This window comes from Aphanomyces astaci (genome assembly GCF_000520075.1).
Source record: "Aphanomyces astaci strain APO3 unplaced genomic scaffold supercont1.7, whole genome shotgun sequence".
Taxonomy (NCBI): domain Eukaryota; phylum Oomycota; class Saprolegniomycetes; order Saprolegniales; family Verrucalvaceae; genus Aphanomyces; species Aphanomyces astaci.
The window spans coordinates 1,156,657-1,183,880 of NW_009798270.1; the positions used below are offsets into that span (position 1 = coordinate 1,156,657).

The 27,224-nt window shown below is 52.2% G+C and overlaps 6 protein-coding genes across 6 annotated transcripts; 2 read left to right on the plus strand and 4 right to left on the minus strand.

Annotated features, from left to right (window-relative positions):
• Positions 1 to 740: 740 nt before the first annotated feature.
• H257_04304 (hypothetical protein) lies at positions 741 to 2,714 on the minus strand. The gene is made up of 7 exons (XM_009828740.1): positions 2,461 to 2,714; positions 2,184 to 2,394; positions 1,939 to 2,131; positions 1,820 to 1,883; positions 1,658 to 1,775; positions 1,203 to 1,599; positions 741 to 1,143 (listed from the first exon to the last, which is right to left on the minus strand). Exons 1-7 carry the CDS (start codon positions 2,697 to 2,699, stop codon positions 887 to 889), a joined length of 1,479 nt encoding a protein of 492 aa, XP_009827042.1. The 5' UTR covers positions 2,700 to 2,714; the 3' UTR covers positions 741 to 886.
• A 469-nt stretch (positions 2,715 to 3,183) lies between these two features.
• On the minus strand, positions 3,184 to 3,876 carry H257_04305 (hypothetical protein). The gene has a single exon (XM_009828741.1). The coding sequence runs from the start codon at positions 3,845 to 3,847 to the stop codon at positions 3,533 to 3,535; it is 315 nt and encodes a 104-aa protein (XP_009827043.1). The 5' UTR covers positions 3,848 to 3,876; the 3' UTR covers positions 3,184 to 3,532.
• A 1,193-nt stretch (positions 3,877 to 5,069) lies between these two features.
• H257_04306 (hypothetical protein) lies at positions 5,070 to 5,456 on the minus strand (the record flags this gene model as incomplete). The annotated part of the gene is made up of 1 exon (XM_009828742.1): positions 5,070 to 5,456. One exon carries the CDS (start codon positions 5,454 to 5,456, stop codon positions 5,070 to 5,072), a length of 387 nt encoding a protein of 128 aa, XP_009827044.1.
• A 1,277-nt stretch (positions 5,457 to 6,733) lies between these two features.
• On the plus strand, positions 6,734 to 8,508 carry H257_04307 (pyruvate dehydrogenase complex dihydrolipoamide acetyltransferase). Its single transcript, XM_009828743.1, has 4 exons — positions 6,734 to 7,134; positions 7,188 to 7,716; positions 7,787 to 7,966; positions 8,041 to 8,508. Exons 1-4 carry the CDS (start codon positions 6,838 to 6,840, stop codon positions 8,439 to 8,441), a joined length of 1,407 nt encoding a protein of 468 aa, XP_009827045.1. The 5' UTR covers positions 6,734 to 6,837; the 3' UTR covers positions 8,442 to 8,508.
• A 256-nt stretch (positions 8,509 to 8,764) lies between these two features.
• Positions 8,765 to 9,699, plus strand: H257_04308 (hypothetical protein; the record flags this gene model as incomplete). Its single annotated transcript, XM_009828744.1, has 4 exons — positions 8,765 to 9,117; positions 9,169 to 9,345; positions 9,409 to 9,457; positions 9,508 to 9,699. 4 exons carry the CDS (start codon positions 8,765 to 8,767, stop codon positions 9,577 to 9,579), a joined length of 651 nt encoding a protein of 216 aa, XP_009827046.1. The 3' UTR covers positions 9,580 to 9,699.
• Positions 9,700 to 9,873: 174 nt separating this feature from the next.
• On the minus strand, positions 9,874 to 27,153 carry H257_04309 (hypothetical protein; the record flags this gene model as incomplete). Its single annotated transcript, XM_009828745.1, has 37 exons — positions 9,874 to 10,353; positions 10,416 to 11,378; positions 11,436 to 12,791; positions 12,872 to 13,135; positions 13,210 to 13,362; positions 13,424 to 13,618; positions 13,669 to 14,127; positions 14,188 to 14,298; positions 14,381 to 14,683; positions 14,740 to 15,048; positions 15,116 to 15,229; positions 15,291 to 16,139; positions 16,198 to 16,401; positions 16,459 to 16,599; positions 16,649 to 17,545; positions 17,597 to 17,821; positions 17,875 to 19,470; positions 19,537 to 20,370; positions 20,431 to 20,667; positions 20,731 to 21,117; positions 21,176 to 21,556; positions 21,614 to 21,823; positions 21,873 to 22,013; positions 22,067 to 22,651; positions 22,725 to 22,994; positions 23,066 to 23,293; positions 23,374 to 23,580; positions 23,648 to 23,689; positions 23,734 to 24,261; positions 24,348 to 24,680; positions 24,743 to 25,219; positions 25,290 to 25,512; positions 25,570 to 25,793; positions 25,855 to 26,624; positions 26,680 to 26,749; positions 26,829 to 26,900; positions 26,950 to 27,153. 37 exons carry the CDS (start codon positions 27,151 to 27,153, stop codon positions 9,934 to 9,936), a joined length of 14,982 nt encoding a protein of 4,993 aa, XP_009827047.1. The 3' UTR covers positions 9,874 to 9,933.
• Between the last annotated feature and the right edge of the window lie 71 nt (positions 27,154 to 27,224).

The window sequence follows — 27,224 nt, forward strand, 5'->3', positions numbered from 1 at the left end:
TGTCACTCGTGCGAAGTTCGAAATTGCAAAATGATATTGGCATAATTAGTCAATTAATAACTGTAAGCTACTTACCAGTATGTTTGAAATAAAAATGAAATCATTTTCGAAAGTCATATTGCCAAATTTTACCCAAAATTTGGACTTTTGCGCTAATTCGCCAAATCTATCGATCGACTCATGTCCTGACTTTTGTATGGTGCATTTCAACTAAAGACTACAAAAAAATGCCTTGTCTTTCGACAGCTATTCCAACGTTGCATTGATATTTTTTAGGAAAATAAGCCGTAATAACGATAGAACTGGTCAAGACCAACAGAAGTTACGGTTCAAAATTTCGATTGGTGAAAAATTGATCGAGTAATAGAATTTAAACCAACCAGCCTTTTTGTATGGAAATATATGGACATTTTGGCCGAAAAGGAGCATCAAGTATATCTTGGTCTTTGTATACAGCACTTATCCGAATGAACGTTTCCATTGTATCCGGATTATTCAGGATGTTTAACCTATTTACCAGATAAAAAACGTAAGTAAAAATAATTTAACGTCAACATTACGTGGGTTTAACTGAAATAACCGAGGCGTTTAATAGTAAAACGTCTCCTCCTGAGGATGGCCGATCTGTAGTCTTTAGATGAAATGCACCATATTTGATGATCGTCAAGTATCACACTAATTTCAGTCACGCACTAATTCGATGTTGAATTCGTCGAAGAGTGGATTTGATTGGCTACTTGATTAGGTTTAGGTTTTCATTGGTCGATCGATTGTCTGCGCACCCACTCCAATTTCGAATCGACTTCACAATATACGTATATATCGGCAATAACTAACGTTACAGGAATTTTCCAGTTCGCCTGGAGTCATACAACTCTCGTGCTTGTTATTGGTGCTGGGGGGTCATGGGCTCGTCGTACGGCAACGTCGCCTTGTCTTCTTCGGCCTCTTCGCGGATAAAATGCTGAAATCCATAGAGGCAGAGTGTTGGGAACGCCAGGAACGTCAAGATGAGGGTGTAGTCGCCGCCAAAGTACTGCTGTGCAAGGGGGTTGATGACATATGCGAGCGATCCAATGGTAAAGCTAAACAGCGTCACAAACGCTTGCAGCGTGCCATACAGCCGCGACGGATAGCACATCACTACATACCCCATCACCTTAGCACGAACATTCGATATATTGGTCGAGCCACGCACGTACTGATGTATGCAAACTGGAGCGTGTACAGGCTGGCTTGGGCCATAGAGCAAAAGACAAACCCGAGAAGCTGCACCTCCAACACGGGGACGAACAGCGTGGCCAAGAATAGCTGCGTCAAGAATAAACACCCGGCAAACACTTGGTGGAACCCGAACCGCTCAATGCAGTACCCGACCAGCGGCGCGAACAAAAACGTCGAGTTGGACACGATGGGGAAGAGGAAGTTGGTGTACACGTCGGCGACGTCGGCGTCGACGGCGGTGCGGCGGATGATGCTAGGAATGGCCCCTCCCGTGAACGAAAACACGAGCGAGAGCCAGCCAAAGTAAAACGCAAAGTGCCACAAGTCACCCGACCGCAGCGCGTGCTTGAGACCGTCCAAGAGGAGCGTGGGTTTCTACATTGGTGGCGAGGGAGGGTGAGTGACGATGCAAAGTGATATCGCTTGTTCGAACCCGAGGAGTAGGAATGTACAAGCTTAGGCCGGGCACCAGCATTTCCGGGCGGGCGTGATGGATGTTCTTTGCAGGGTACGTGGCAAAGCACACGACCAGCGCCAACGCCGACACAACGCTAGACAAAACGTGAGAGTTATCTATGGACACTGTCAGACGTACGCATAACTGCCAAAAAAGTTCCCGCGGGTGGCTCCAGGAATTTTGAGCAGCATGTAGACGTAGGCTACATTGGGATTATTCTGATGAGGATAGTTAGCCTAATATGAACGAGACAATACCAGACAAGTTGAATAGACTCGACATGATGCTGCACGGAATGCCTTGGTTCTCAAACAAGTTGATCACTTGAAATGACGACAGAAACAGACCCATGCCGCCCATGCCGATCAGTCCGTACCCCGCGATGATGCCAATGCCGTCGTACGCCGTCGAGTCCCCATAAGCCACGCAAATGTTGCCCACAGTCGCAATCTACAAGTCCACTGGTCAAACATCGAAGAGAAACCCAGTGGATGGTATGTACCAGCAATCCCGTGATGGCGGCGACGCGTGGCCCGACAATGTCGATGCACAGACCGAAGATGACGTTGGCAGCGCTGAGGAAGAGAAAACTGGTCGAGAACACGACCTGCAGGAACACTTCTTGCGTGGGGCACACGGCATCGGTTGTTCCCTCGGAGCACTTCTCGTGCCACTGCCCACTTCCCACGAGAGTCGTGTAGAACGGACCAAACCTATGTGCAGGAAGAGGTTGAGCTGGTGATGCCATAGTATATATCGTTCAAGTACAGCAACGTTACCCCAGAATAAGCCCACCCGAACACGCAAAACACAGCACGCAGCATATCGCAAACAACACTTCGCGGCGAATAGCGTACGACCCCACTCGTCGAGGTCGCGACGGGTCCAGGAGAAGCGGTGAATTCACAGACGGAATGTCAGTGGACGTCTGGGGAATGGGCGACGAGGCATAGATGCCACTGGAGGAGCGAGACCTCGACGACGACAACGACCGAAGTCTGTCCAACCTTGTCGACATGGCGAGAGTTCAAATATCACTTTTCATTTTAATGTTCACAGCGACACTTCGCAACCTGCCAATCAAAACTTCCCTAGGAAGTCATTAGCCAATGAGAAAAACGCTCGATATGGTTTTTAGCAACACTAACTTGCCCAACCTTGCACGCATAAAAGTACACCACAGGACAAAGATTGGCTGTACCACTACTACTACCCCGCAACTCAAGTCCCCGAACGTACAACGGTGTTCCACAACACAACCTGGTGATGACCCAAAGCTCTGATCGTTTGAACTACCCTTCGTGGCGTGAGAACCACACTGTGGAGTACTAATATGAACGTTGGAACGATTTAAAGGAACGTTAAACAAAAGGTTGCAGACAACAGCATTCGTGCAAGGAACCACCGTGTCCTATGAAATCCACGACGTTCCGAAGCTAACGTCAAGTGCGCACAAGCTCATAACGTTATTGCAGAAGGGCAGTGCCGATGAAGCGGCGGCGCTGCGATGTACTACCGGTGGCCAAGCGCTTGCCGTTACCTAAACCAAGACGACGGATTGCGCCAGTTTTCCCTCAAGTGGAGGAGAAAGGTACTGGGCAGAATTCGTCAGTGGATGTCGGGTGTACAAGGAGTGGTAAATGGCAGCCTAGCTACCGCGGCCCAGACGTCCCAACAACCCTGCGATGCAGTTCTACAATTGCTTGTTGGAAAGGCAAAGTGGCGAGTTAGCATTCGTGGGGGGAAAGAATGAGCAAGTTACTGGAAGAAAAGGTGTTAAATACTGATGTTACTGAGGTCGTACTACGCACATGGACACTCTGTGCATCGTACATAGACGTGGGATACGCCTTATATGGCCATGGCCTTTGGCATTCGAATGGCCTTTTGGCCTGTGCTGTGAGGGCTCTTAGTCGACGACTGCGGCGACGCCACACGAAAGTCCTCGACCTCTTGTTTCTTGCGCCAAAGGTCTTGTTGGTCGTCCGAAATATCTTTCGACAGGCCACTGAAGGACGTGTCGTACGAGTTGGACTTGGCACGGCTACCCACGACCGAGAAGCTACGGGGTGTCGTCGGCATTTGAAGAGGCTGCGGCTGGACTTCCATGGTTGGGTGTTCTTGTTCAATGCGTTTTGGAGATGCTTCCAGAATCTGCGGCATCATTCAAACCTTGTTTAGGTTGACACTTCGAAGTACATTTGATTATTCTATACTTCTGAATCTTGTGTCATGGATGCGTAATTACCCTAAAGAATTTTCTGCCAAACTGCAACTTCATAATGTCTTCTTCCTTTCAGTATTGTCGTAATGTTATTTAAGGTAATTTATTCTTGCCAGAGTAAGTAACCTTTCACAGTGCATATTACTGTAGTACTGTAATACTACCGTATTCCCCACCTACCAGTACCCCCTGAAATGTCAGTAAAATCTGGTGCAAATGGGTACAGCTAGACAAGGAGAGCTCGGGTCAACCAGCAGAGTGTGACACAATGTGATTGGTTAGTTTGAATATAGTGAATACCTGTGATTCGTTCGTTTCGTATTGCTGCAGCTCAAGTACATTTTTGAATTTCATGCCTTCCCCATCGCCAGGCATCAGCCGTAAGCAGTACTACTCGGTCAAAGCCAAGATAGCCATCGTAGCCGAGAACACGAAGGCAAACGAGAGCATGGATGAAACACCGGTATACTTCGAACCCAAGTTGCACACAACAATTTCGAAGAAGGGCTCGAAGACTGTGTCGGCTCGCGTGTGCTCGTCCCACAATCCTCGGGTGTCCGTGTGCTTGGCCGTGACCGCCACCGGAGAGAAGTTGCCACCGTACGTTGTGTTTAAGGGGGTCCCGGGCGCTGGCTCGATTCGTCATTGGAGAAGTTTATGCCCCCCAACATGTTTGGAACGTGCCAAAAAAATGCGTGGATGGACGATCCGACGACAGAAGCTTGGCGAAAATCGGTCTGGGTGCCGTTTATTGGCGACCAAAGCCCGAGCGTGCTTCTACTCGACGACTACAAGTGCCACAAGCAACCATCATTTACCCGCAAAGTTGCGAAAGTAGGAACCGAGTTGGAAATTATTCCAGGTATTTACAATATTTATTACAATCTTGATATATCGATATTATATTTAGGTGGATACACCTGTGTCCTGCAGCCACTGGATGTGAGCATAAATAAGCCCTTCAAGGACAACATCCGACACCAATACATGCTTTGGGCTGCAACACAGATGGTGGGAAAGTCTGTCGTCGCCTACCCATCTCGCGAAGTTATATTGGAATGGATCCGAAAAGCGTGGTCAGAAATTACTGTGGAAATAATTCTCAACGCCTGGCGCAAGTGCGGTTATGGATATGTAGTGTAGAATATGTATATACACAACGATCTACTGTCTACTGGTTTGATGATACTCCTGGAGGTGTTCCATAATAACGGCTTTAACAATACCAACGTTTCGTTCGGAGCGTTGCCGCTGGTATTTGCTCGGGGAGGTGCGGTAGTCCTCTACAATGATGGCAATCTTGTTCGCAAAGTCTTCTTTCTTCTTCAGCAAGCGCAAAGGGAGGAAGCCGACGTGGCATGCTTGCTCGCTGGCAACAAGGCGGAACACCTTGAGAACCTCTTCCAGGTTCCCACTTTCGCCTTGTACCTCAAGGCGGCAAACAACCAGGTCGTCGACTGTAAGGCTATCCCCACAAATGTCATGGCAGGTACATGAGCGGGTCCCTTCACCGCTCGACACACCCACGATGTCGACAGCCTTCAGCTCCATGAATCGACGCGCACACAAACACTCTTGAGGTAATTTTACTGGTGCTATAAACCAACCAATCAAATCTTAGATGGGTACAGCCTCGTGGGGATTCTATAAAACGTTCTACAATGAGCTCAGCTTTGAAATTGGGTACTACTAGACCAGGAAAAATGATGGGTACTGGTAGGTGGGGAATACGGTAGTACTAGTAGTACGGTAGAGTGGTTTAGCAAATGGGAATTAATATTATACTCGAATGAAAAGCTCTTTCGAAAACCTGACAGACAATAATTCTATTGGAGTATTCAAATGGCCGCGAGTTTTTGCAAATCAGCAAATTTCGCATCAGCCAACTCTACAACTCCTTGGAACACACACTACCAGTGTGATTTCAGTGCTGAACGCATTTTCATCAAGTGGGGGAGTGGTGATTCCTCCTTTATGGGATCTACATCATGTTGGGCTGTAAAGCGACGAGGTGGCTTCGATTGCTGCTGCTTGAGACTTTATCGAATGTTTGTGAGTGTCAAGGTTTGTCCAGTTGGTAATTCCTGACTGGAAATTTATTTGGCTGAAATGTCTTGCTTGATTATTGCATTGGAATATTCCCATTTGCAAAATGCTACTAGTAAATTCACTACAAATTCTCAAATGTTCCTTTCATGTTGGTCGTTCTATTAATACTGTTATTATTAATACTATTAATAGGTAGTAATAATATTTATAACGTTAGTACTTCGAAGCAGGACATTTTGGACTGACCAGTCCAAATTTGCGTGAGAAGGACAATATTACTACTAGTACTAACGTTAACGTTATACGGTACTGTAAGACGTTTTCAAGTTGAACCCAAAATGGAAATTGAAAAACGGTGAAGACGACACGGGATCCTCATTTGACAACTACTACAGTACTAGTAGTATACGTATAGTACGTCCAATTCCGTTTGTGCAAAAAATGTCCTTGATGCACAGGTAATTTGACGATCGCAAGAATTGATTGGTTTTTCGGATGTCTTACACGGCAGGTACAAGGCAACAAAGGGACACTCTATTTTCTTCAACTCGTCGTTACTGTGTATGGTCCTGTGCAGTCGTCATGTTAGTGGCGTGTGCGAGCCCCGAATCCTTCAGGCGCATCCCGTCGTGGCCTCTTGATTGATAAAATCGGATGGTGGCCATCCCACATCGGGGCTCACGTAACGTTCGGTGGTCGGCGACGTCAGGGCACTGGATGATTGTAGCCAATCACAGACTGGCATTAATATTTACTTGATTTCAGTATGGTCATGTGGGCTGCCACACCCGTTATCCGGTCACCAACCTCGATACATCCGGATAACCATACACCAACAAAGTGATTCCAGTCACTCAAACTCCAACGACGAGCGATAATTATCATGCGTGTGGTGCAAGTCCTTCAACGCAACTTGGCGCGCCAACTCCTTGTCCGTCCCAGCAGCACTGCGCGAGCATTCTCGACCCTTCCGGAGCATGAGGTCGTCGGTCTGCCGGCTCTCTCGCCGACGATGGAAACCGGTACCATCTCGACGTGGCTCAAGAAGGAAGGCGACAAAATCGCCGCAGGCGACATTGTGTGCCAAATCGAAACAGACAAAGCCGTCGTGGACTTCGAAGCCCAAGACGACTCGTATCTGGCCAAAATTCTGAAACCCGAAGGCTCGGCCGATGTCAAGGTGAGCCCCTTGGCGTGTAATGGCCGTGGACATGCATTCCTAATCGAATGTAGGTTGGCGAACCCATCTTTGTTACGGTGGAAGACCCCAGCGAAATTCCTGCGTTTGCGAGCTTTTCCCTGAGCGGTGTTGCCCCCGTCGCAGCTGCGCCAACTCCCGCTGCCCCCAAGGCCACCCCTGCACCTGTGGCCGCTTCTACGGCCGCGCCTGTGGTCCCTGTGAGCCCCTCCACCCTTGCAGGTCGCGTCATTGCCAGTCCTTTGGCCAAGAAATTGGCTCGCGACACTGGCGTGACGTTGGGAGGTGTGAGTGGCACCGGTCCGTTGGGCCGCATCCTTCGCGCCGACGTTGAATCCGTGTTGTCTGCCGGGCCAGTTGCCCCTGCCCCTGCTGCTGCCGCGATTCCTGCGGCTGCGCCCGTGGCGTCTGCCGCACCGACCACCCCGTTGACCCATGGAGACTACACGGACTTCCCTCTCACCGACAAGGCTCAACACTATGCCGCCCAGTTGACCCAACAAAAGCTGGATGTCCCGCACTACCACTTGACTGCTGACCTTGCCTTGGACAAGTTGCTTGTTGGTAAGCTGCTTCGTGGGTGCCGGTTGTTTTTTATAAATATGTGAAGTCATCATGTCTTGATGTCATGTAGCTCGCGACCTGTTGAACAAGACCCGCAAAGAGGACGAGCAATTGTCCGTCAACGACTTCTTCCTCCGCGCCGCCGCCTTGACCATGAAGAAGGTGCCGGCCGCCAACGCTGCCTGGCTCGGCAGCGTCATTCGCCAATTCCACAACGTGCACATCAATGTGTTGGTGGCTGCCGAAGGCGGTACGATCTACCCCATATATCTATTTACCATATAAAACCTCTCGGTCTTGCTCATGACATGCATGCACGAGTAGGCGTCGTGGCCCCTGTGGTGCGTCAAGTCAACTCCAAGGGACTCGACCAAGTGAACGCCGAAGTGCGTGCGATTCTCGCCAAGGGCTCGGAAGCCGCGGCGTCGTGGACGGACGCCGACTTGGAAACCGGCACGTTTACCATCTCCAACGTCGGCATGTTCGACGTCAAGTCGTTCGCGGGCATCGTGAGCCCCAACCAGTCGTGCTCGCTTGGCCTGGGCACGATCGCCAAGCGCGTGGTGCCTAACGACGACCCGAACGCCGAGCAAATCTACAAATACTCGACCCAACTCACGGCCACCCTGGCGTTGGACCACCGCGTGATCGACGGTGCCACCGGCGCGCAATGGCTGGCGTCGTTCAAGGAGTTAGTCGAAGACCCGTTGCGCATGATCTTGTAAAGGGGATATAGAGAAATGGAGGAGGATGTGTAACGAGGAACACTCAAGAGTGACGTTATTGTATGCATCTGCATGTGGTTGCTGGGGAAGCGAGGGTACTGTATGCACAAGCTCTCACAGGAGGTGCATCAACAAGCAACACTAATTAGATTCCAAGGATTACACCACTGGGGGCTACGAATATTGGCTTTACGAGGAACTTCCATGGAAGTTTTGAATTCATCTTAGGCGTTTTACGCACAAATCGAAGGTTTAACCTGCGTTTAACGCAACTACCATGGCCGATTTCGCGCCAGTCGCCCATCATCTCGTAATAAGTACGCATGGCGTACTCCGTGGTAGATGAAGAGAATGCCGAGCGCAAATGCGAGTGGCGAGTGACTGTGGACGGTGTCATGTTGACGCAAAATTTCTTTGGCGCAGCGGAAAATGCCACTGGCGGTGCGCTCTGGGACTCGAGTCTCGTGCTGTGGGAGAGCGTGCAGTCGCGACCGTGGCATGGCAAGCGTGTGCTGGAGCTAGGGTCCGGTGTGGGCTTTCTCGCAGTGAAGCTAGCCATGAAAGGGGCTCAGATTGTGGCTACCGACGGAGATGCCGACGCTATGTACTTACTCCGCGACAACTTGAAGCGGAATCAAATACACGATCCTGCAGTGCGCACGGCGTTCCTTCCGTGGTAGTCTTCATTTCTTATCGCACGATTGTCACTTGGTGGTTTGGGATGTAGGGGCAATGATGTCGCATTGCTGGCGGCGTTTCCGACAAAGCTTGAGTTCGACGTTGTGATTGGAGCCGACTTGATCTACAATGCCGACTTCCACGCGCCACTGTTGGAGACGTTGAAAGCCGTGTGTTCAGAGTCCACGGTGCTGCTGTTAAGCTACCGCCTTCGCCACGATGAAAAGTATGGTATATATAAACCATGCTCAATTGTATTTCAAAGTTGGAGTATGTGTTGCTTGTATAGAGAAGCCGAGTTTCTCGAGGGGTTGCAGAAACACTTTGACATCATTTTGGTATCGACACAATATATATATAGCATCTGTGGAGCTAATCGATTGTATAGTTGCGAGAGGTGGACGCCACAGCCATCGTGTTGGTTGAACTCACGAGGAAACCACGCAGCAAGTCGATGTAATTTATTCTCCCAACTTGGAACCAAAAATCCCCTGGGTATAATTATAGAAACTACCGGTTGGCAGTGCAATTTAAAACACGCACAGTGTCACAGACAAGCAAGATGCTAAATTTTCATCCGTACATATGATCGATCTCATGACTTCCCCGCCATAGACACATCTTGAAATGAATGCAAAGTAGTGATGTGTTCATTACCTCGTCGCATGTCCAAGTACCACCTACCGGTAGACTTTAAGGCCACATGATTCATTTGACCGTTATGCCCTCCCTAGGTAGTTGCTAAATTTTTCGATGCAATAATCAATACGTACTCAATCATTAGAATTAAATACTGCTCCCTCATAATCGGCTGCTACAATGAGGCTACGTCGGGGGTCAGCACTAAGTACGGACATGTCGCCCACTCGTGGATCGACGGGGTAATTTCCAAGGGCACAGTGCCCACTGGAGTGCTAGAGCGTCGGCTCTGCAACATCGGACACTCCATGGTGTCATTTGAGGCAGGATTCACGGAGTTGTCCAAGGAGACTTTTAACAACACTTGCACGGGCATGGCTTCCCCTGGTGCTTCTCTAATTCGACCTGGGGACGTGGATGAAGGCGCAGCATTCAGCAGCTCCAACCCCGTCAGCAAAATCGTGTTGTTTCGATTTCGATACGCCCCCAGCGGCGTGTCCATCGCGTACACGTGTCCGATAAACGCCAATTGACAAACATTCGCCACTGTATTGGTCTCCATTTTGTGAGTGAACCCAAACGCGGCCATCAAGTCCTACATACGTGTAACCGACACACAAACGTCAGATCATACTCATGCACAGTGTATGGTTCTACCGTCATGTCCAGAATAGCAGGACACCAGTACTCGGTGTGCGCTTCGTCCCACCACTTGGTCAAAAACGATGCGGTGAGTTGCCAGTGCTTGACGGCTGCAGACAACGACATATCCAACGGAGGGGTGTGCGTCGCCAATCGGGCAGGGAGTTGGTCCATCACGAGGGCCCAGCAGTCTCTCGCCAGGGAGTTTGAACCATCGTTGATGTTGTTGGTAGATATAGCCACGAAACCCGCCAACGTCATTGGAGGGTATTGGGTAATATCTAGAACCAAGCGTTGGAGGGCAGCCTCAACCCCGTCTCGGCGACGATGGAAGGCGTGGATAACGGTCTTGAGGAATTGGCGCAGTGGGTGCTGCACGAGGGCGTTCCGCGGGTGCAATTTGAGCGGCAGGGCAGAGGGAAGGGATTGCAAGCAGTGCGTGGCAATGGCCACCAGATACTGCTTCAAGTGCAAAGGTGGAATGTTGCGGTAGTGCGGCAACATCACCAAGTGGCGGAGGTCGATGGACAGGACGGGGGCCGGCACCACAACGTCCACCACGGTCCACTTGCACGACGACGCGAACGCACACATGACGGTCAAGTACTCGTCCGTGGACTGCGTCGGCGTCTTGAGCATGTCTTGAAAGGCTGGCAAGGGGAGCTGGAACTTGGACTGTTGCGGCGGACTGTTGGGAATCAACAGGTACGACCCTACGCAGTCGCGCAGAAGGGCTCGGACGAGATGCAGTCCTCGAAGCGTGATGCACTTTCGGCCATGTGCATGCTGCATGAACAGGTCGTGAATGGCTGGCCAGTGGAGCTGGTCCAACGGGTCCGTGTCGTCGGTCGTATGGACAAACACCTGCACAATCGTTTGCAAGAGGGGACCTGTGATGACGTACACGCCGAGCACCAAGTCGCTGCCGTCCACCGTCGCCACGTCCACAGCACGACCAACGACCATGTCTTGTCTCGCCTACAAGGATACAAACAATACATCATATCTGGCGATGACTTAAACTGTCGTACGTACCACAAGTGCAGCGTGAAAGAACACGAGACCGCAAAACAACCGCCACAGGACGATCGCTACGACGTTGCGCACAGCGGGGTCGGTACTCACAAGCTCCAAAGCGTCACCAATAGCCGACGAGAACGGAATCGACACGAGTCGAAGCAGTGTCCGTCGGAATTCGGTGGCGAAAGGGTTGCTTTCAAGGGGGTGGAGGACCAAGCGATTGGGCTGCACGGCCAGGGGAACGTTGGCCAACGTGAATGGCCGCGCTTTTGACGTGGGTACAATGTGCAGCATGCGGGATGACTGCATGTCGTCGTCGGCTGCGTGCCGTTGATGCATGGGTTTGCCCAGTGTGGGCTTGAGGTGTGGCACAAGACCCACTGGTCGGTAGTCGAGTCGGAATTTCTTGTTGTACTGGACGACGGCGTCCCATTTCTCGGACGTGGTCATGTCGAGCACAAACCACTGGAGGGTTTCGAATGCCGACGGGTTGAATCCTTCAAATTGCACCATGGACGGAACCGAGTCAAAGTGCCCTAAGATGCTGCCACTGTCGGGCGGCACCTGGAACGACAAGGCGTGGACCGTCGGGCGTTGGAGGAGCAGCTTGAGCACGTCCGGCCACACCTCTCGAGGCACAATCGTGCTCATGATGGCGTGCAGCAGACTCAACGTCGTGAAGCCCGCGTTCGATGCCACGCACCAGTACCATGCATCCGGTGTGTTGATCAACATCTTGTACCAGTCCTTGGGGCCCCATCGACGGTGAGCCACCGCCTCCTTTGGTTCCAGCCCCAGCGTGTGCAGCGCCAATTGCTCGCAAAACGAGTCAAATGTCTTGGTGGGGCACTGCAATAGGAGCCCCAAACACAAATAGGGTGCCGGCATCCTGACTAGTGATGGCAAGTCGTCGTGCCACGAAGGAACGATTTGAGACGACTGCGACGGTTGCATTGTCGCTATGGACACTTGTCGCGTCCTCTTGATCACCATCACGTCCCGCGTGCACGCTTCGAATGCCTGGAATAGTTGGTCTGTGGAGGTAGTGGACATGGCAATGATAGCTTCGTCCGTGAAAATGGCATTCCAGCGAGGTGGGACTAGCGCTCTGCGCTGGAGTGCTTTCAGCGGGATAGAAGCCAAGTCGTCGTCACCACAAGGGACGAAGTCAGGACAGGGTAATTCTGAGGGATTCTCGGCATCTTGCAATGATTCAGCGCGGACTTCAAAGGCCAAGAGCAACAAAAACGACTGCCAATGCTCGTGGGGAATGGTAAACGCAATCACCTCGAGCAACTTGTGGAGCACGTCGCCTGGTGTCGAGCACTTCGCCCCGGCTGCCTTGGTCCGTACGTCTGTACCACACGATTCCTACGACATAGACATCAATCGTCGGGTGTTGCTCAATAAAGTGCTTCGCCTGTTTCCAGGTGAACGTGACATCAGCGTACCAGGCATTGGATAAACAAGATGCGAAACCCATAAGGCTCCAACGCCAGGATAAGGTCTGGCACGAGTGTCGAGAGACGCTGAAGGGCAGCATAAACCTGCTGACCGAGTTGGGTGACTGCAGCAAAGCTCGTGTCCGATCGAATGGCCATCGTTCTGTCGAGTTCTTGGCGTCTGTCGTCCAGCGTCGAGCGGTGCTGGGCGTTCTGGTGGCACATGGTGGCCAGCGAGTCGACGAGGGCAGCGTCGTATTTGGCTTCCCGTATCTACGCCCAGCATATCCGGTTGTCACGTACAACTCTGAATGACTACTCCCAAGCTGCCCCCCTCGACAACATACCATGTTGCGCAAATGAACCAATAGCGCATCAAACGACCGATCCAAGTCCACTTCCATGTCCATGATGGTTTTGGCGCAATCGTACGCCCCCCCTCCCCCTGTTTTGTCGACATTGCCAACATTGGCGAGCTCCATGTCGTCCAGCAAGACATTCTACGACAAATGTGATAGATATGACCGTATCTCTCTCCCCAGAGAACATGAAGTAGGAAACCTGCATGTCGTCCCAGCAGACGGCGGCATCCACCGTCACCACGTGGAAGACGTCAGATCCAAACTCTGCCAGCGGGGCTGTGGCCGTGAGGACCAATCGAAAACCGCGCTTCAACGTGAGCGTGTGCCCAACGTAAATCAGGTGCTCGACGCCATCCACCCATTCCGTATCCCATTCGACGAGGTCGTGAAAGATCTGCCACCCATCAATGTCACAATGGGTGAGCGAGAAAAGGTGGTTCATACCGATTTGTACAAGAGAGGGGTGACATCATGCACGACGAGCTGTTGGCCCATCAAAATGCACGACTCCAACACACTGCGCACGTCCTTGTCCTGGGCAGACTTTGTCACGACTGAGTTACACCCCACGGCGTGCAGCACGTTCCGCAGCATCGAATCCATGTGCGGAGAAAACGACGTGACCAGCACCACCGGCAACGCATGGGCCAACAAATATGCTGTCTGTTGACTGTGGCGCGAATGAAACAGCCCTGCGACTTTGAGCCACAGCCCAAACGGTTGGCCCGCATAGCCGTTCAAGATGGAGTGTGTGGGGTGGATGTGGAGGGGCTGACTGGCCAGCTCGACCGCCCATGCGTCAAACAATTGAACGCGCAAGCCCCGAGAGAACACGCCTGCGTACGTCAAGACGGCGGCCGACACCACCGCTTCCCCCAGAAGTGTGGCTTCGTACTCGACCATCTACATATGTACCAGTTGTGTATTCCATTCAGGATTGTATTTGCCATGTCCTAGTAGTACCGAGTGTAAATGCTTTGTCAGGACCAGTTGTTCGGGTCCAAGGATTTTCAGCACGGCGTGGCCTTGCACTAAAAACGACGCCAGCAATTGGCACTCCGCTTCGAGGAGTTTCTAACCCCAGACGAAAAATGATATTTATCAGAATCGGATGACTTGGAAAATGATATTTCTGAAATGATATGGACATACGAACCTTGTCTTCCATCCGAGCTTGGATCGTCTCTTCAATGTCGCTCGAGACTTTGTCTGCTTGGTCGACTTTTTTCTTGCATTCGGAAAACTCAGCCACGAGGGCGCGCAGCTTGGCTTGCGCAGCGTCCAAAATATCCAGCTTGGGCTTGACCAGTTTGCGACTGCGACTGTACGCGTCGATGGCTATGATCCACACTACCATGGTACTCGCCGCGATGCTCTGCTTTTCCACTTCAGTCTTGTTGAACATTTCGTTGGTCAAATATGGTTCGAGTTTGATCAAGATTGCTTCTGGAACGTTGTCCTAGGTCAGACACACAACATTACTACGGGTCGAGATTTGGTGCCAGTGGCACCTACTTTTTCGTAATTGAGCATCGACGTGATGAAATTCACGTCACTGAGCAGCTTCTTTGCATTGTCCCACGATGGCTCGACCGAAAAGAGGACGCACATGGCGTTCAGTACGACGTGCACCAACACTGGCGGGTTCACAAACGTTTTGATTTCCATAATGTATCGCCGATCCAGGTTGGCGACGCACTTGTTGGCTTCGTCCAGCACCTTGAGTGCGTCTTTGAGCTCGTGTTTGGTGAGCTTGTCCATTTCCGTGGTGATTTTCACTTGCTCGTCAACGTCTGCTTTTTGCTTTCGCATAAGCGTTCGAATCTACACCAGTATATCGTTGGTTCAATCATAAATCCACTGAATTAGACGGTCGTTGACTAGTGTTTACCACTTCAGCCTCGGCTTGCATCTTTTCAAAGTGCAATTTGTACTCTCCAATTTGCAGCATCGTGGATTGAATTTGCAGTTGCTTGAGTTGATGCTGCGTTTGAGCCGAGTCGACCTACAACCACACAATTTTGTGTAGCAGCTCGACAAACAAGTCACATTTGGAGACGTCGTACCTGGTCCACTGCGGTTTGGTACACATCAAGGAACGACCGCGACCGAGTCATGAGTTGATTCATGCGTAGGCGAAGCCGCTTGATTGAATCGAAAATGTTGCGAGCGTAGAGGGGGATGTGGTGCAAGGAAATGACAGCGGCATCCTTTGCACCATTGGCCAGCATCACGCGACTCGCCGCCAAGTGCAGCTTCGCTGCCAGCGTCGACACATGATCCAATTGTGATTGGATCAACTCGAACAGATTCAGCACCACCGTGCTTTCCAGGAGCGTTTCTTGCTCCTGAAACACCTTCCACTGCGCTTCAATGCGTCCGTGAATCACTGGTTTGAGTGTGCCAAACTCCAACGCAGGCACCAAGCACACTTGGCACTGTGCGAACATCTTGGGCCCTCGTCGGACGAAATCCGAGACGTCAGCCGCTTCACAGCACACGACGACGCGGAGGTTTTGCGCGGCGGCTTGCACCACCTCGTTCCAAATGCCACTGACGACACCCGACGGTTTCACAGCCGCCATGGTGACCGACATGTGGATGTCTGCGTTGGCTTCGACCTTTCGAAGAAAGTCGTCCATGGCGCTGTGCTGGACGCTCATCAGCGCGTCGATCTTTTCTTGGCCTTGCGCATTCAAGTGCTTTTCCAGGTCCATCATTGCTTCCACCTCCCGCTCCTTGGCCGTTTTGCTGTGCACCTCCCGCGAGTCTGCGATTTGTCGGCGTACCAAGTCGTGCTTTGCGAGAAGCTCCGCTCGCTTGGCCACAGACAGTTCGAAGCGCAGGTTTTCCATCTCCTTGGCATGCAACGCGTTCAACTCGAACAATTTTTCGTCCTTGACGCGGTCCGCCAACTACGTTCAACATTGTGTGCTCGTGAAGATATGGTCAACGATGGGTGGGTGATATAACCTCAACTTGTTCGTCGGCCGTAAAAAGCAGAGGGATTTCGCGTCCATTGAGCAAAAAGCCAAGTTGCTCCAAGCTCGTGTCCGGCAGGCGGTGAGCACTTTGGACGATAAACGTCACATCGGTTTGAAGCACTCCAGCGATCGCCACGACTTCTTTGAGGGCCGCGACCCACTTGGCTTTCGACGCTGACGGATGCACCGACGCCTATTACGATGTGTAAGTACACGGATATGTACATTTGAGCTTGTGTTCTCAGCTCACCTCGAAGTGAACTTGCTGCTGGTCCATCAATTTCGACGCGAGTTTGACTACCGAGTGCTTGGCGTGCCCAGGGGGGCCCACGAGCATGGCCTTCCCTCCAGGTTTACCTAAAATGCGGCACAATTGCACGATGGGCTCCACCTATTCCTCCATCGATAAGATGCAAGTCGTTTTGAGAGTGCGCAGTTACCATGGGCAAAGACAGCACCATCGTATCCTTCTTGCTAAATCGAGTCATTTGGGTTTGGAGCGCCGTGTGCAGGTTGTTGCCTTCAATGGCCAATTCCCCATATACGTGGCGGTTCCATCCGCCAGCTTCACCACTTGCCAGTCCGCCGCGACTCGAGACCCACCGATTGCCTAGGGCGTCTTGGTCGAATTTCCCCGACTGCTTTCGTTGGTGCAAGTTTCCATTCGCGCTTTCCTTCCTCTGCAACATGGGTGCCAGCGGTTTTGCAAACGTGTTTTGGCGCTGCTGAAGACCGACGACTTTACTTTGCGGCGAGTTCAGTTGCTTCATGTCCGCCATCGACGACACACGCTCGAGACTTGGAGGCGCTGCGGCCGCAACGATTCGGCGGCGGTATAAACCTATGGATGCCGCTCGATCCTCGGGACTCAGCAACACCAGCGCGCTGTCTAACGAGTCCTGGCGCTGGCGGAAGTTGGTCTTTTCATTGTACCCGTGGGGAAAGAAGATCCACCGGGAGGTTGAATAAGTCGGTTTTTCTTTGATGTGATCGCACAACGATGCATACGCGAGGTCTACGGCTTGCTGGACGACGTCCCCCCGATCAATGGCGATGGCGGTGTCGACAAACGTTCGTTGGGTTTCATGGTGCCACAAGCGAAGGAGGACGGACAGGTCGGGGAGGGTTAGAGGGGGGGCTGCAGTCAAGAATTCAAGCATCGTCATGAGCTTGGCCATGCAAAATACGCTCGCGAGGGGTGCGTCCAGCGTCCGGAATTTCAAAAACATGTCGATAGTGACCGCCAAGAGGTACCCGATCTGATGTCGGACCGGCTGTACGTAGCGACTGGGTAGGTCCGTGCGTTCGAAATGACCCAAGACTATCGGCGACAGGATCTAGACACCAATTGAAGGTGCGTTCTCTTATTGAAATTGACATGGACACACCTGCGACACATCGTCGGCCTCCAAGCCCGCCAACCGCAGCGGGAAAAAACGAGACAACAACCGCGCTTGACAGGTCGCTGGGGACTGATGCCACGCGCCCATGACTTGGTCGTTGGACGTGGCAACCACCAGCGTTCGTTCTATCGCACGCCCCTTGGTATCTGTTTGGTTGTACACGACGGCGAGGTCGATCAGCGATCGCACCCACGCGTGGGGCGATGGAAACTAGTCGTGTCAATGTCAGAATTTAAGTATGAGTCAGACCATGTCGGACGTACGTCGTTGTGGTCTGGCAGGTGCAAGTCGTCAAAGAACAGCACCATCGCTTTCCCGGGCGGCGGTTCGTACACATGTTTGCGCTCGCGATGCATCACCCGCTCGACCGTCGCACTAACCGCGTCGATAGTCGTAGCCGACGTGCACTGGATTCGAGTCGACACAAACGACCCCGTTTCAAAGCAGACGCTGGCGGCAGCGTCGGCGTCTGGCGGGCGGGTGGGAGGTCCGGGTTTGCCCACCACGCACGACGACGACCGCGCCGACGACCGACATTCGTTTCGTTTGGTTTTGAGTTTGCTTGCCAGCGACGAGATGATCAAGGTGGTCGTGAGCCGATGAGTTGAAATCCGCACGTCTTCTGCCTTGTCTGGCGTGACTACGATATTCGATCGGTCTTGTGTGGTCAAACCTTGGGCGGCAAAGGCAGACGACCGTTGCAAAAAGTCCACCACGCACGACGTACTGCCGCTGTCCGCAGGTCCAAACACTAGCAATGGAACGCCAGATCGAAGAACTTGCTTGGAGACCAACTGGACAAGCGTACTTTCGACGCGAGGAATGTAAATCGAGAACGGCGACAGGTCTCGAGTGCCCGAGGGTGGGCACAACACGTCTTTGCACGGCCGAAACGTCACTGTCGCAAGATGCAACACCCACGAATACAGTCCCATGTCCCCACCACCGCAATTGGCCCACGTGTCTTGGAGATGTTCAAACTCCCGCTGCAGAACACTGGTGACGAGGCGCTTGGTCTGACTAGACGCAGAGCTGCCGACTCCCCACCCGATGGACCACAGGATTGCCAATTCGATTTGACGGGTCAACACGTGGCGAGGCTCGTTGAGGCTCGCGGCAGGATCGACGTCCAGGGCTTTTGTCCAAAGGGAATAGTCGACGCCGGGTTGAATGGACAGCATGGACTGCACGAGCGTCATAACATTTTGGGCCGTGTGCAGAGGGGACAAGTGAGCGTGCAACGTGCCTTCGCTCAGCACTTCAAGCAACCGATCCATAAGGGTCGAGTCCACCAAGTACTTGGTCAAGAGATCGCACACCAAAGGAAGTACGGCGATCTGCGCTCGGACGCGAGCGATGGCTCCGATGAGGAAGAGCTTGTGGAGGGGCTGCTGCAATGGTCTGACCGACGACGTATTAGCATCATTGACGGGTTGATGGAAGGGAGATGAGTGAATCAAACTGCAGTTGAGGACAAGCGTGGGCGATGCATGGTCCAGGTCCACCGTTTCAAATAATACCGTGACATTCGACGGCAGTGTGAACGTGTCATCGCTCTCAAGCAAACTGAATTGACTCAGTCCGGAAGTCACGCTGGACGATGGCGACGGACTGGCGAGACTCAAGATGTGCTCGGTCCACGCGGCTTCCACGGATCCGTCCAAGACAAGCCACACACGCTGCCGGTGGGTCAAAAGGGGGGCGACGTCGCGAGGTACGGTGTCGGTGGCGTTCGTTTTGAATCCCTCCGCAGAGTGGGGAAGCGGACATGGCACGTTTTCCGTCACCACGCTTTTGATCAATGAAGTGTCTGTGTTGCCATCGACGCTTCCGCCGTACAGTTGGGCCATGGACAACGACTAGCCACCATGCGATGACGTTAGCAACTGAAGGCTATGCGACCAAAACAACACAAGATACCTTACCATCGGAAGAAGCGTCTTGATCACAATGAAACGAGAGTCTTGTGGAGGGGGGTCTGGAAACTGGGGCAGCGTCGGGTTAGCGCCATCCACGTCCACAAACAGATCGTTCAGGGCCGCCGCCAGCATGTTGACACACGTCGTTTTCCCAGTTTTCAAAGGACCGCACAGTATGATACTTCTATGGGACGCAACGGCTTGCATCAGAGCGGACGCTACGTGTAAGCTGGCTTCGGACGGAACAAAGTAATGTCTGGTGTACGTCCCCTTGAGCATCGTTTGAAAGTCCGATTGATTGATGGTGGTGCCGCTGCCGTCGTCAGTGTGGGTGGAAACGGAGGTGTAGTCTTTAACAAGCCACAGCGATTTGATGTACGACATGGCGTAGGTGCGAATATCAGGGGGGAGATGCAGCCCTGTCGTCAAATACACTTGCAGAGTGTCCTTGAGCAGCTGGATTTCGTCCGATATGTGCCGACCAAGCATGAGCTTCGCGCAATGCTTTGCAGTATGAATGGTGAAGAATCGTGCGTGGTTCTTCTCGGGGGCGAGTCGAAGGGCCACCCCTCGCATTTCATTCCACACCAAACTCAACATCCTTGCCAGCGTCAACGCTTGGTCAAAGCCGTAGCAGAAGAAGACCGCGTGCAGAATCTGCTCCATGGCCGGACACATCACGGAGATGGACGACAGCGACTCACACAACGCTCGAAAGTGGTTAGGGGACACTGGGCACGACGACAACGACGATGTGGTGAGCATGATCATGCTACCAGCGTCAATAACGTGTTCTCGGTCGTCCAACGTGATGGCATGCTTGGTTGTCAACGCTGAATTCTACTTGCGCCCACAGTTGTGAACATCTAAAGTGAATGTATATGTACGTAGTTAAATTACCATGATAGTGGACACGACAACGTTGATGAACGATAGAATCGGGCCGACTAGGAGGTCGGCATTTCGAAGGAGTAGTGTCCCTCCACACCCAATGCCGCCCGTGATGAAGCGGTGAATTTGCTTCAACGACGTAATGCTCGTGCAAAACGTTTGGATCAAATCTCGGCCCAACATGATTGTGGCTAGTTGCAACAAGCTGGTTTTGCCACTGCACGCGCCACCAGACACCACACCCGCCTACCCACCAACCGTTAGATTCCAAACCCATCTCCGATATAGCAATAAAAGAACAATATCAACCTGGTAATGTTTTACGCAATTGAATACGGCAAGCAAGTAGCGCTCTGTGACGGGGGTGACGACCAAGTACGACTCTGTGGGGTTGTGGTACGCATATCCATATGGAAGTGCAAGGTCCCCAACTGCCAAGTGCACTTCATCGTCGGTCGTGACATAATGCGGATGGTTTGCCCACGGAATCTCACTCAAGTGTAGCAACGTGTCTCGGTAGTAAAACTGCTGCAGCAGCAACGTACTCACCAAGCACGGATGTAACAACCGGTCGCCACTCGTCAACGACACGGTCAGTTGCTTGATGCGGACTGAAGTCGTAGTGGACACTTCCATTTGCGCCACTTTGTGGCCAAAGTTGGCGGTTGTGGTAATGTCATTGGCCACGACAATGCACTACGCCAGTGGATCGCAATCGACTTCGTCGCATACGGCATGTGTTCGTGTTACATACCTGCAGTGGAAACTCGCGCAGGTAGTTCAAATCCCATGTGCGTTGCGTCACGTTCGCAGTGAAGTACGCAACGAGGTCCTTGATCATCTTCTGCAACCGTTCCGACAACCGCCGATCCATGTGGGATAGCCACTGCTCGACGTAGCCCCGGGCCTTGAGGTTTTTCCCCATGGAGATCACCTCTTCGAACGGCCTCGGGGGCGACCGAACCGCAACGATTCCCATCGATTTGTCGTCGTTGTCGAAACTCACCACCCCCAGACTGGGAAAACAAGATGGAAGGTACTGCTGAATGTTGTGCGGGTTTCGGCAGGCTGAGATCAAATCCGTGAGCTCCGAATCGGACAAGGTGCAGAAGCGTGGGTAGCTCTGCCGTTTGATCTACGCATCGGATTATATGGGTTTAGTTCGACCTGTTGTTTCAGCGACTGGTCGTACCTCCAAATAACCTTCCAAGGTCTTGTAGATGCCTTCAAACCCTTGGCTGAGTTGGATGATCTGCTCCTTTAACCCTTGCGTCCGAGCTGTTCGAACAAGGGATGGATTTTTACTCAACTTATCCAGCAGCACTTTCCACGCGCGGTCGAGTTCCGTGTATGCTCGAACTTGGCCTGGCAGCGCCCGCAAAAATTCCGGTGACAAGAATACCTAGGACAGCTCGGTTTTCAAAGATCCAAGTTCATGTTGGTTTTGTAACCTCCATGTGTTCCCAATAGTTTTTGCATTCGTCCAGTCGACCCATGATCTCCATCATGTCGTTCACTTCATGTTTCCACTTGGTAGCGAGCGGCTGGACATGTCGAATGTACGATGACCCCATGATCGTTTGCAGCAGCATCTACACATCCAGATATCATCATGTTCAGAGTGTTGATAGGACGACGTGCGTACATCGGACTCTTCGAGCATGTTGATGCACTCGGAGGTGTCTCCCAATACGACAATGTCGCGAGTGTCGCTGTCGGTCCAATATGAAAACGCGATTTCTTTTGTTTCCCACACACGGATGGCATCATGGAGGCTCTTGCTAATGGCGGCTTCGGTGACCGCTTCTTGGACAATCTCGTTAATGTCGGCGTGCTTGTCGTGGATGTTGAGGGACATGAGGTACTTGAACGAAACGTCGACCTGCCGCACCAGACACCGCTGGTCATCACTCGACGCAGCGTTCGTCGCGGGCTCGACTTCGTACTGGAACGCCACGCAGAGTTTGTTTTCGAGCTTTTGCCAGTGCCGCTCTTCGACGTGCGCGTTGCACAGGTTTTGCACGATTGACGTCGTATGCGAAAGCAATTCTTTCAACTCAAAGACGCGTGCTGTGACGGGACTCGTGGGGAGTTCCACCCCCAACACCCCATGGAGTGCCGTGACGCGGTCGAGGAGGTCGTGCATGGCCTCTTGAGGCATGTGTCGCAGATCGATGTCCCCCCAGCTTGAAATGGACTGATCGGCCTCCATAATCAACGTCCACATGGACTAGATTAAGCAAAACGTCGTCACCGCATCGAAAATACAATGGACAATGGGTACGTTGAAGAGGTTCACGTACATGTTTCAAGTTGATGTTGGCCGTGAGTTTCGGCAGCGAGGCAAAGTAGCCAATGGCATTTCCATTGGACGGCACGTCGGGCATACATGCGGGCAAGAACTCGTTGAAGAGCGAACGCACAAACACAAAGCGGTCGGCGCGGACCGTGTAGTCGGTGGCGAGCTGCTTCAAGTTGCCCGTGAACGCCAGCGCATTCAACGCTTCCGTGTCCGCCTCAAACAGCTGCTCGGCGCATGACTCGGTCTGCAAGTACGCAATGTTCGCCTCCAGCTACATACAGTAACGCCCGTCAGCATTGTTTTCCTCCTATTTACCAACATAGAACGACACTGCGTACGTACGTGCTGTATTTTCTGATCCAAGAGCACGGCATACTCTCGAATGTCCATGTCTCGTCTGGCCATGCAGTTAGTGACAGCGGATTTCAACGTGCTTAGTTCGGGCTCGACCAAGTCGTAAATGGCTTGGGTTTGACTTGGAATGTGAAAGCCCGAGTCGGTGATCAGCCCCAAGTAGTCTGTGATTTGTGCGGCTTCGAGGTCTTTTGACGGCAACTCGTCGTTGATTTCCTACATACCCAGCGTGGTTTTGTTATTGGCACACGTGTCTTATAGATCAACGAAGCACGGTTGACTGTTGATATAAATACCTTGAGGTTCAGAATGTAAGTGACAAACGCTTCCAGATCCTTGGCAGGGGGGCGTTGTATCTTGGACGCGACGAGCTCAATGTACGTCAAGAGCTTGGCAATGTTCTTCTCCGCAAGAATGGGCAAGATACGCTCCAGTTCTTTGAGACAGCGCACGGGCGATGGCAACAGTGCTGTTTTCAACGCAAGCGTCTTGACACGAATCAGCTATCAAACAACGTTTGTGTTTTGTTTATAACATGTTTCGTCATATACAAGAGTATGCACAGTGTACCTGAATGTCTTGTGAAACGACCAAATCTTCGAGCATTAATTTCTACCATTCCGTCAGTGTTCTCCACAACTCGACTGTCGACCCACCTGGTGGTGAAACGTTTTCACGTCCTGTGTTAGTCGTTCAATGTCGTACGTGCCGTCCATGTGCTTCTGCGCAATCTCGTCAAAGTCGAGACCATTGTTCCAGTCGAATTCGTCACATAACGGCAGGAAGCAGTTGGCGTACGCTTGGCATCCACAAATAGAGCCCTTGACGATATCAAATATATGCTCACACAAATGCATGTACGCTTGGTCTTGCGATGCACGTTCAAATAGGATGACCGAGATGGGGGCATCGGAAGGGGGACCCCCCCCTCCCCCCGATTTCTGGGGGGGCACGGCCTCCAATTGACATGTCCGGACTTGATCGTAAAACGTCAATACGGGGACAATAGTCGGGTCCTGAATCAATCGTTGGACGTGTTCGTTGGCGTCGAAAAATCCCCGAAGTGTCATTTCGATGGCACTTTGGACGGATTTCAGCGGCGGGTCGAACGACAACCCGTGGGCACCATCAAACACGACGTTTACTTCAAACAACGGAACCGGGATAAACAAGTTGGTGTGGGCCTACGATGTCACCAAAATCAATAGTATATACATAAATCATTGTCCAATGTGATATACATATATATCAGAATCAGTCAGTGGTGTACCAAGCGATTGGTTTCATAAATGCTGTTGGCCGACACGTCAAATTGCTCCATGCGCTCGACATCCAGCACCACGTCCAGTCCTTTGGAAAATTCCTCGATGCTGACATCGCCGTCCCCGTTTTCGTCAAACACGGAAATGAACAACCCCACGCGGTCGTCCAGCGCCGTGTCAGTCAACTTGCCATCAAACACATGGTGCAAGAGGCGCGTGATTTGCGCACCATCCAACGACCCGTTGCCGTAAATGTCAAAGCGATGGTACGCTCGCATGTATGCATCCTTGGACAAGAGCAGTGACGACGACTTGCCCGCCCCCGACTCGAGCAGTTCGCCCTAACGACATCACAAAATACAAACACAACAATGAACGCCCTATCACGAGGTAACTGATGTACCAAGACGGCGGCACTTCGATTGATCACACCGTGGAACGCGTCCAACAACATGTAGTCCACGCGGCGAATGAACCGCGACAGTTCACTACACCGAGCTCGTTTTACGGCCGCCACGGACCACTTGATCGCGTCCATCGTCGGCTTTTCCTTGATGCTTTCGCGCGACTTGGCGCGCACGCGACTACGTTGGAGCTCGGCACGTATCGCGACCAAGTCAAGCTCCCCAGCCACGGTCGGGTCCTCGCTGCACGGGGCCAGCGGCGAGAAATGCGACGCCTTCTTCTGAATCGTGCCAAAGAATTGATCCATGTGAAACGTGGTACTTTTGCGCGACGTGAGCGACACGTCGGCGTACTTGATCACGGCGTCCGTGGACGAGTAATGCGACAAGTACTTGTGGGACATGTCCACCAGCACTTGGCGAATTGCGTCGCACAGGGCGAAGAACTCGAGGCCTAGTCTCTGGATATGAAGTTCCTATGTCAGGGGAGGGGTACAATGAGTGAGCGGTCCTGTCGTAACGAAGAGGGAATATTTGCTGTCGAACCTGGCGCCGTTGAAACTCGTGTGGGGAGATGACGGTCGCGCGGTCAACGTAAAACAGGAGTTGTGTGTGCAACCCCATGATCTTGTCCTGGATGGCGTTCATCGTGGCGTAAAAGATGGGGTTGCAAAAGTACACTAGGTCGTTCAGCAGGTCTTTGCAGCGCTGTCGCTTGCGCAAAATGTGATGGGACACCCAGCACTTCATCGCTTTGGTACGGCGATACCTGGACACCACAGTCAGAGTTCCTGTCATGAGATGCCATGACCAACACAACACGCACGTGCTGAAGAGGGGTAGTGTCTTGAGCGTTTGAAAAATTCGCCGCTCCCGTTCCCACTCCTTCAAGGACTGAAGCATGACCGTGGCATGATCCTTGTTGTAGAACAACACGTTCTTGGGGCTCATCACGTAAAAGTCACACGCGATTTGCTGGTCGATTAGCCGGTCGTCGTCTGTAAACTGGAGTCCGCGGACCCCGCCGTCGTGGGCATTGTACACGGTATGCTACGTATTCAACACAATCACACAAGTTTGTGTATATATTTCTTTTGATGGAAGCACGTACAAACGGCACGTAGGTGATCGTGTACGGGTCATACGGAGCTGATCGATCAAAGTGATGCGCTGGAACGGCGTATTGGAACGTCGCGTGGAGATTCGACTTGTCAGAATCGTCGGCCAATTCGGTTTGTTTGCGGCTCATCCACGCTTCAATGCTGTCCCGCACGGGTTGCAAACTGTCGGACGAGGTGGGTGGACGTGACGACGTGGTTGGCGTTGTCAACTGCGAGGACTTTGACGGAGACTTCATGGGAGTTTGGCGCAATGTTACAAAGTGCTTGGGTGGGGACCAGTGCTTGGCTTTGAGGGGAGACGAGGGTTTTCCATTCCCGCTGCCCAAGTGCAAGTCCAGAGATTTCTCCACCGTGGACACGTGCATGTCTGCTACATCGTTTTCTTGGGGTTCTGCGGATGGCTCGCGCCTTGTCTTTGCAGATTTGACACGTTTCGAGGCCGACGCTGCAGCCGTTTGCGGTCGGTTCGATCTCTTCGACAACAGCTTTGTCGCGGCGGCGCTCTGGGGTCGAGAAGGCGGTGGACCCGATTCACGAGGCAGCACCACCTCATTTGAAGGATGAAACAGAGGTGCCGACGAAGGTGGAACTTTCAACGATGATCCAGCAAGGATCCCAGGCGACGCGTGTTGGTTGTTGTTGGTGGCCGTACGATGCAATGGGCCTGCCAAATGAATGGATGACGACGGCACTCTTTCAGGGTCTGCTGAAGTGGCAGTCAGTTTTCGCTGCGCCGTGCTGCTTTTTGGACGTAGCAAATCTGAACCCACACCCCCATGTCACATGAAATATATGGGCAAGTATGGCAGTCGTACTTCGAGGATTCGAGTTGGTTGTGGGCCGAGTAGGAGCCGCCGACGCTGCTCGTTGTTGCTTAGGTGGCATCTAATATGATACCAAGATAGTGTGATCGACTTTCTTGCCTTGCATTGGCGTTGATGTCACGAGTTCACGGGAATATTACCAGTGAGGCTGGGGCGGTGTCTATGTCGGCGTTATTCCTTGGAGACACAAGTACAAGCTGCGAGGCAAGAGCCTACGAGAAGAGAATCAGTACCAATCCAGCATATCGATTGTGTGGATACATTGGCGGCGCTATCCTGAGTTTGATTGGAAAGCACGCATGGCCCTGCCGACATGGGCCGGTGGCTGCGATCGGGGCGTCTCCGTAGCGATGCAAAACTTCTGGGCAGCTCCCCACTCTGCAGCATGCGTTCCTCTGGAGTAGCTGTACTATAGTGCGTCGTTCGTTCGGAATATCGGCTCGCATCTTCCTTGCCGCTCGCCATAGTTTACCGTGGACGACGCTTCTTGCAAGCGCGACCTTTCGGAATCTTGGGTGCCTTTCCGGATAACTGGT

Bases quoted from the DNA above. Each gene is read 5' to 3' on its own strand.
- H257_04304 (XM_009828740.1), bottom strand. From the start codon at position 2,699: ATGTCGACAAGGTTGGACAGACTTCGGTCGTTGTCGTCGTCGAGGTCT. The intron at 2,395-2,460 runs GTAACGTTGCTG...TCCTGCACATAG, and splicing joins TCGGGTGGGCTTATTCTGGG to GTTTGGTCCGTTCTACACGA. The intron at 1,776-1,819 runs GTACGTCTGACA...CGTTTTGTCTAG, and splicing joins AACTTTTTTGGCAGTTATGC to CGTTGTGTCGGCGTTGGCGC.
- H257_04305 (XM_009828741.1), bottom strand. From the start codon at position 3,847: ATGATGCCGCAGATTCTGGAAGCATCTCCAAAACGCATTGAACAAGAA.
- H257_04307 (XM_009828743.1), top strand. From the start codon at position 6,838: ATGCGTGTGGTGCAAGTCCTTCAACGCAACTTGGCGCGCCAACTCCTT. The intron at 7,135-7,187 runs GTGAGCCCCTTG...AATCGAATGTAG, and splicing joins AAGGCTCGGCCGATGTCAAG to GTTGGCGAACCCATCTTTGT. The intron at 7,717-7,786 runs GTAAGCTGCTTC...GATGTCATGTAG, and splicing joins CTTGGACAAGTTGCTTGTTG to CTCGCGACCTGTTGAACAAG.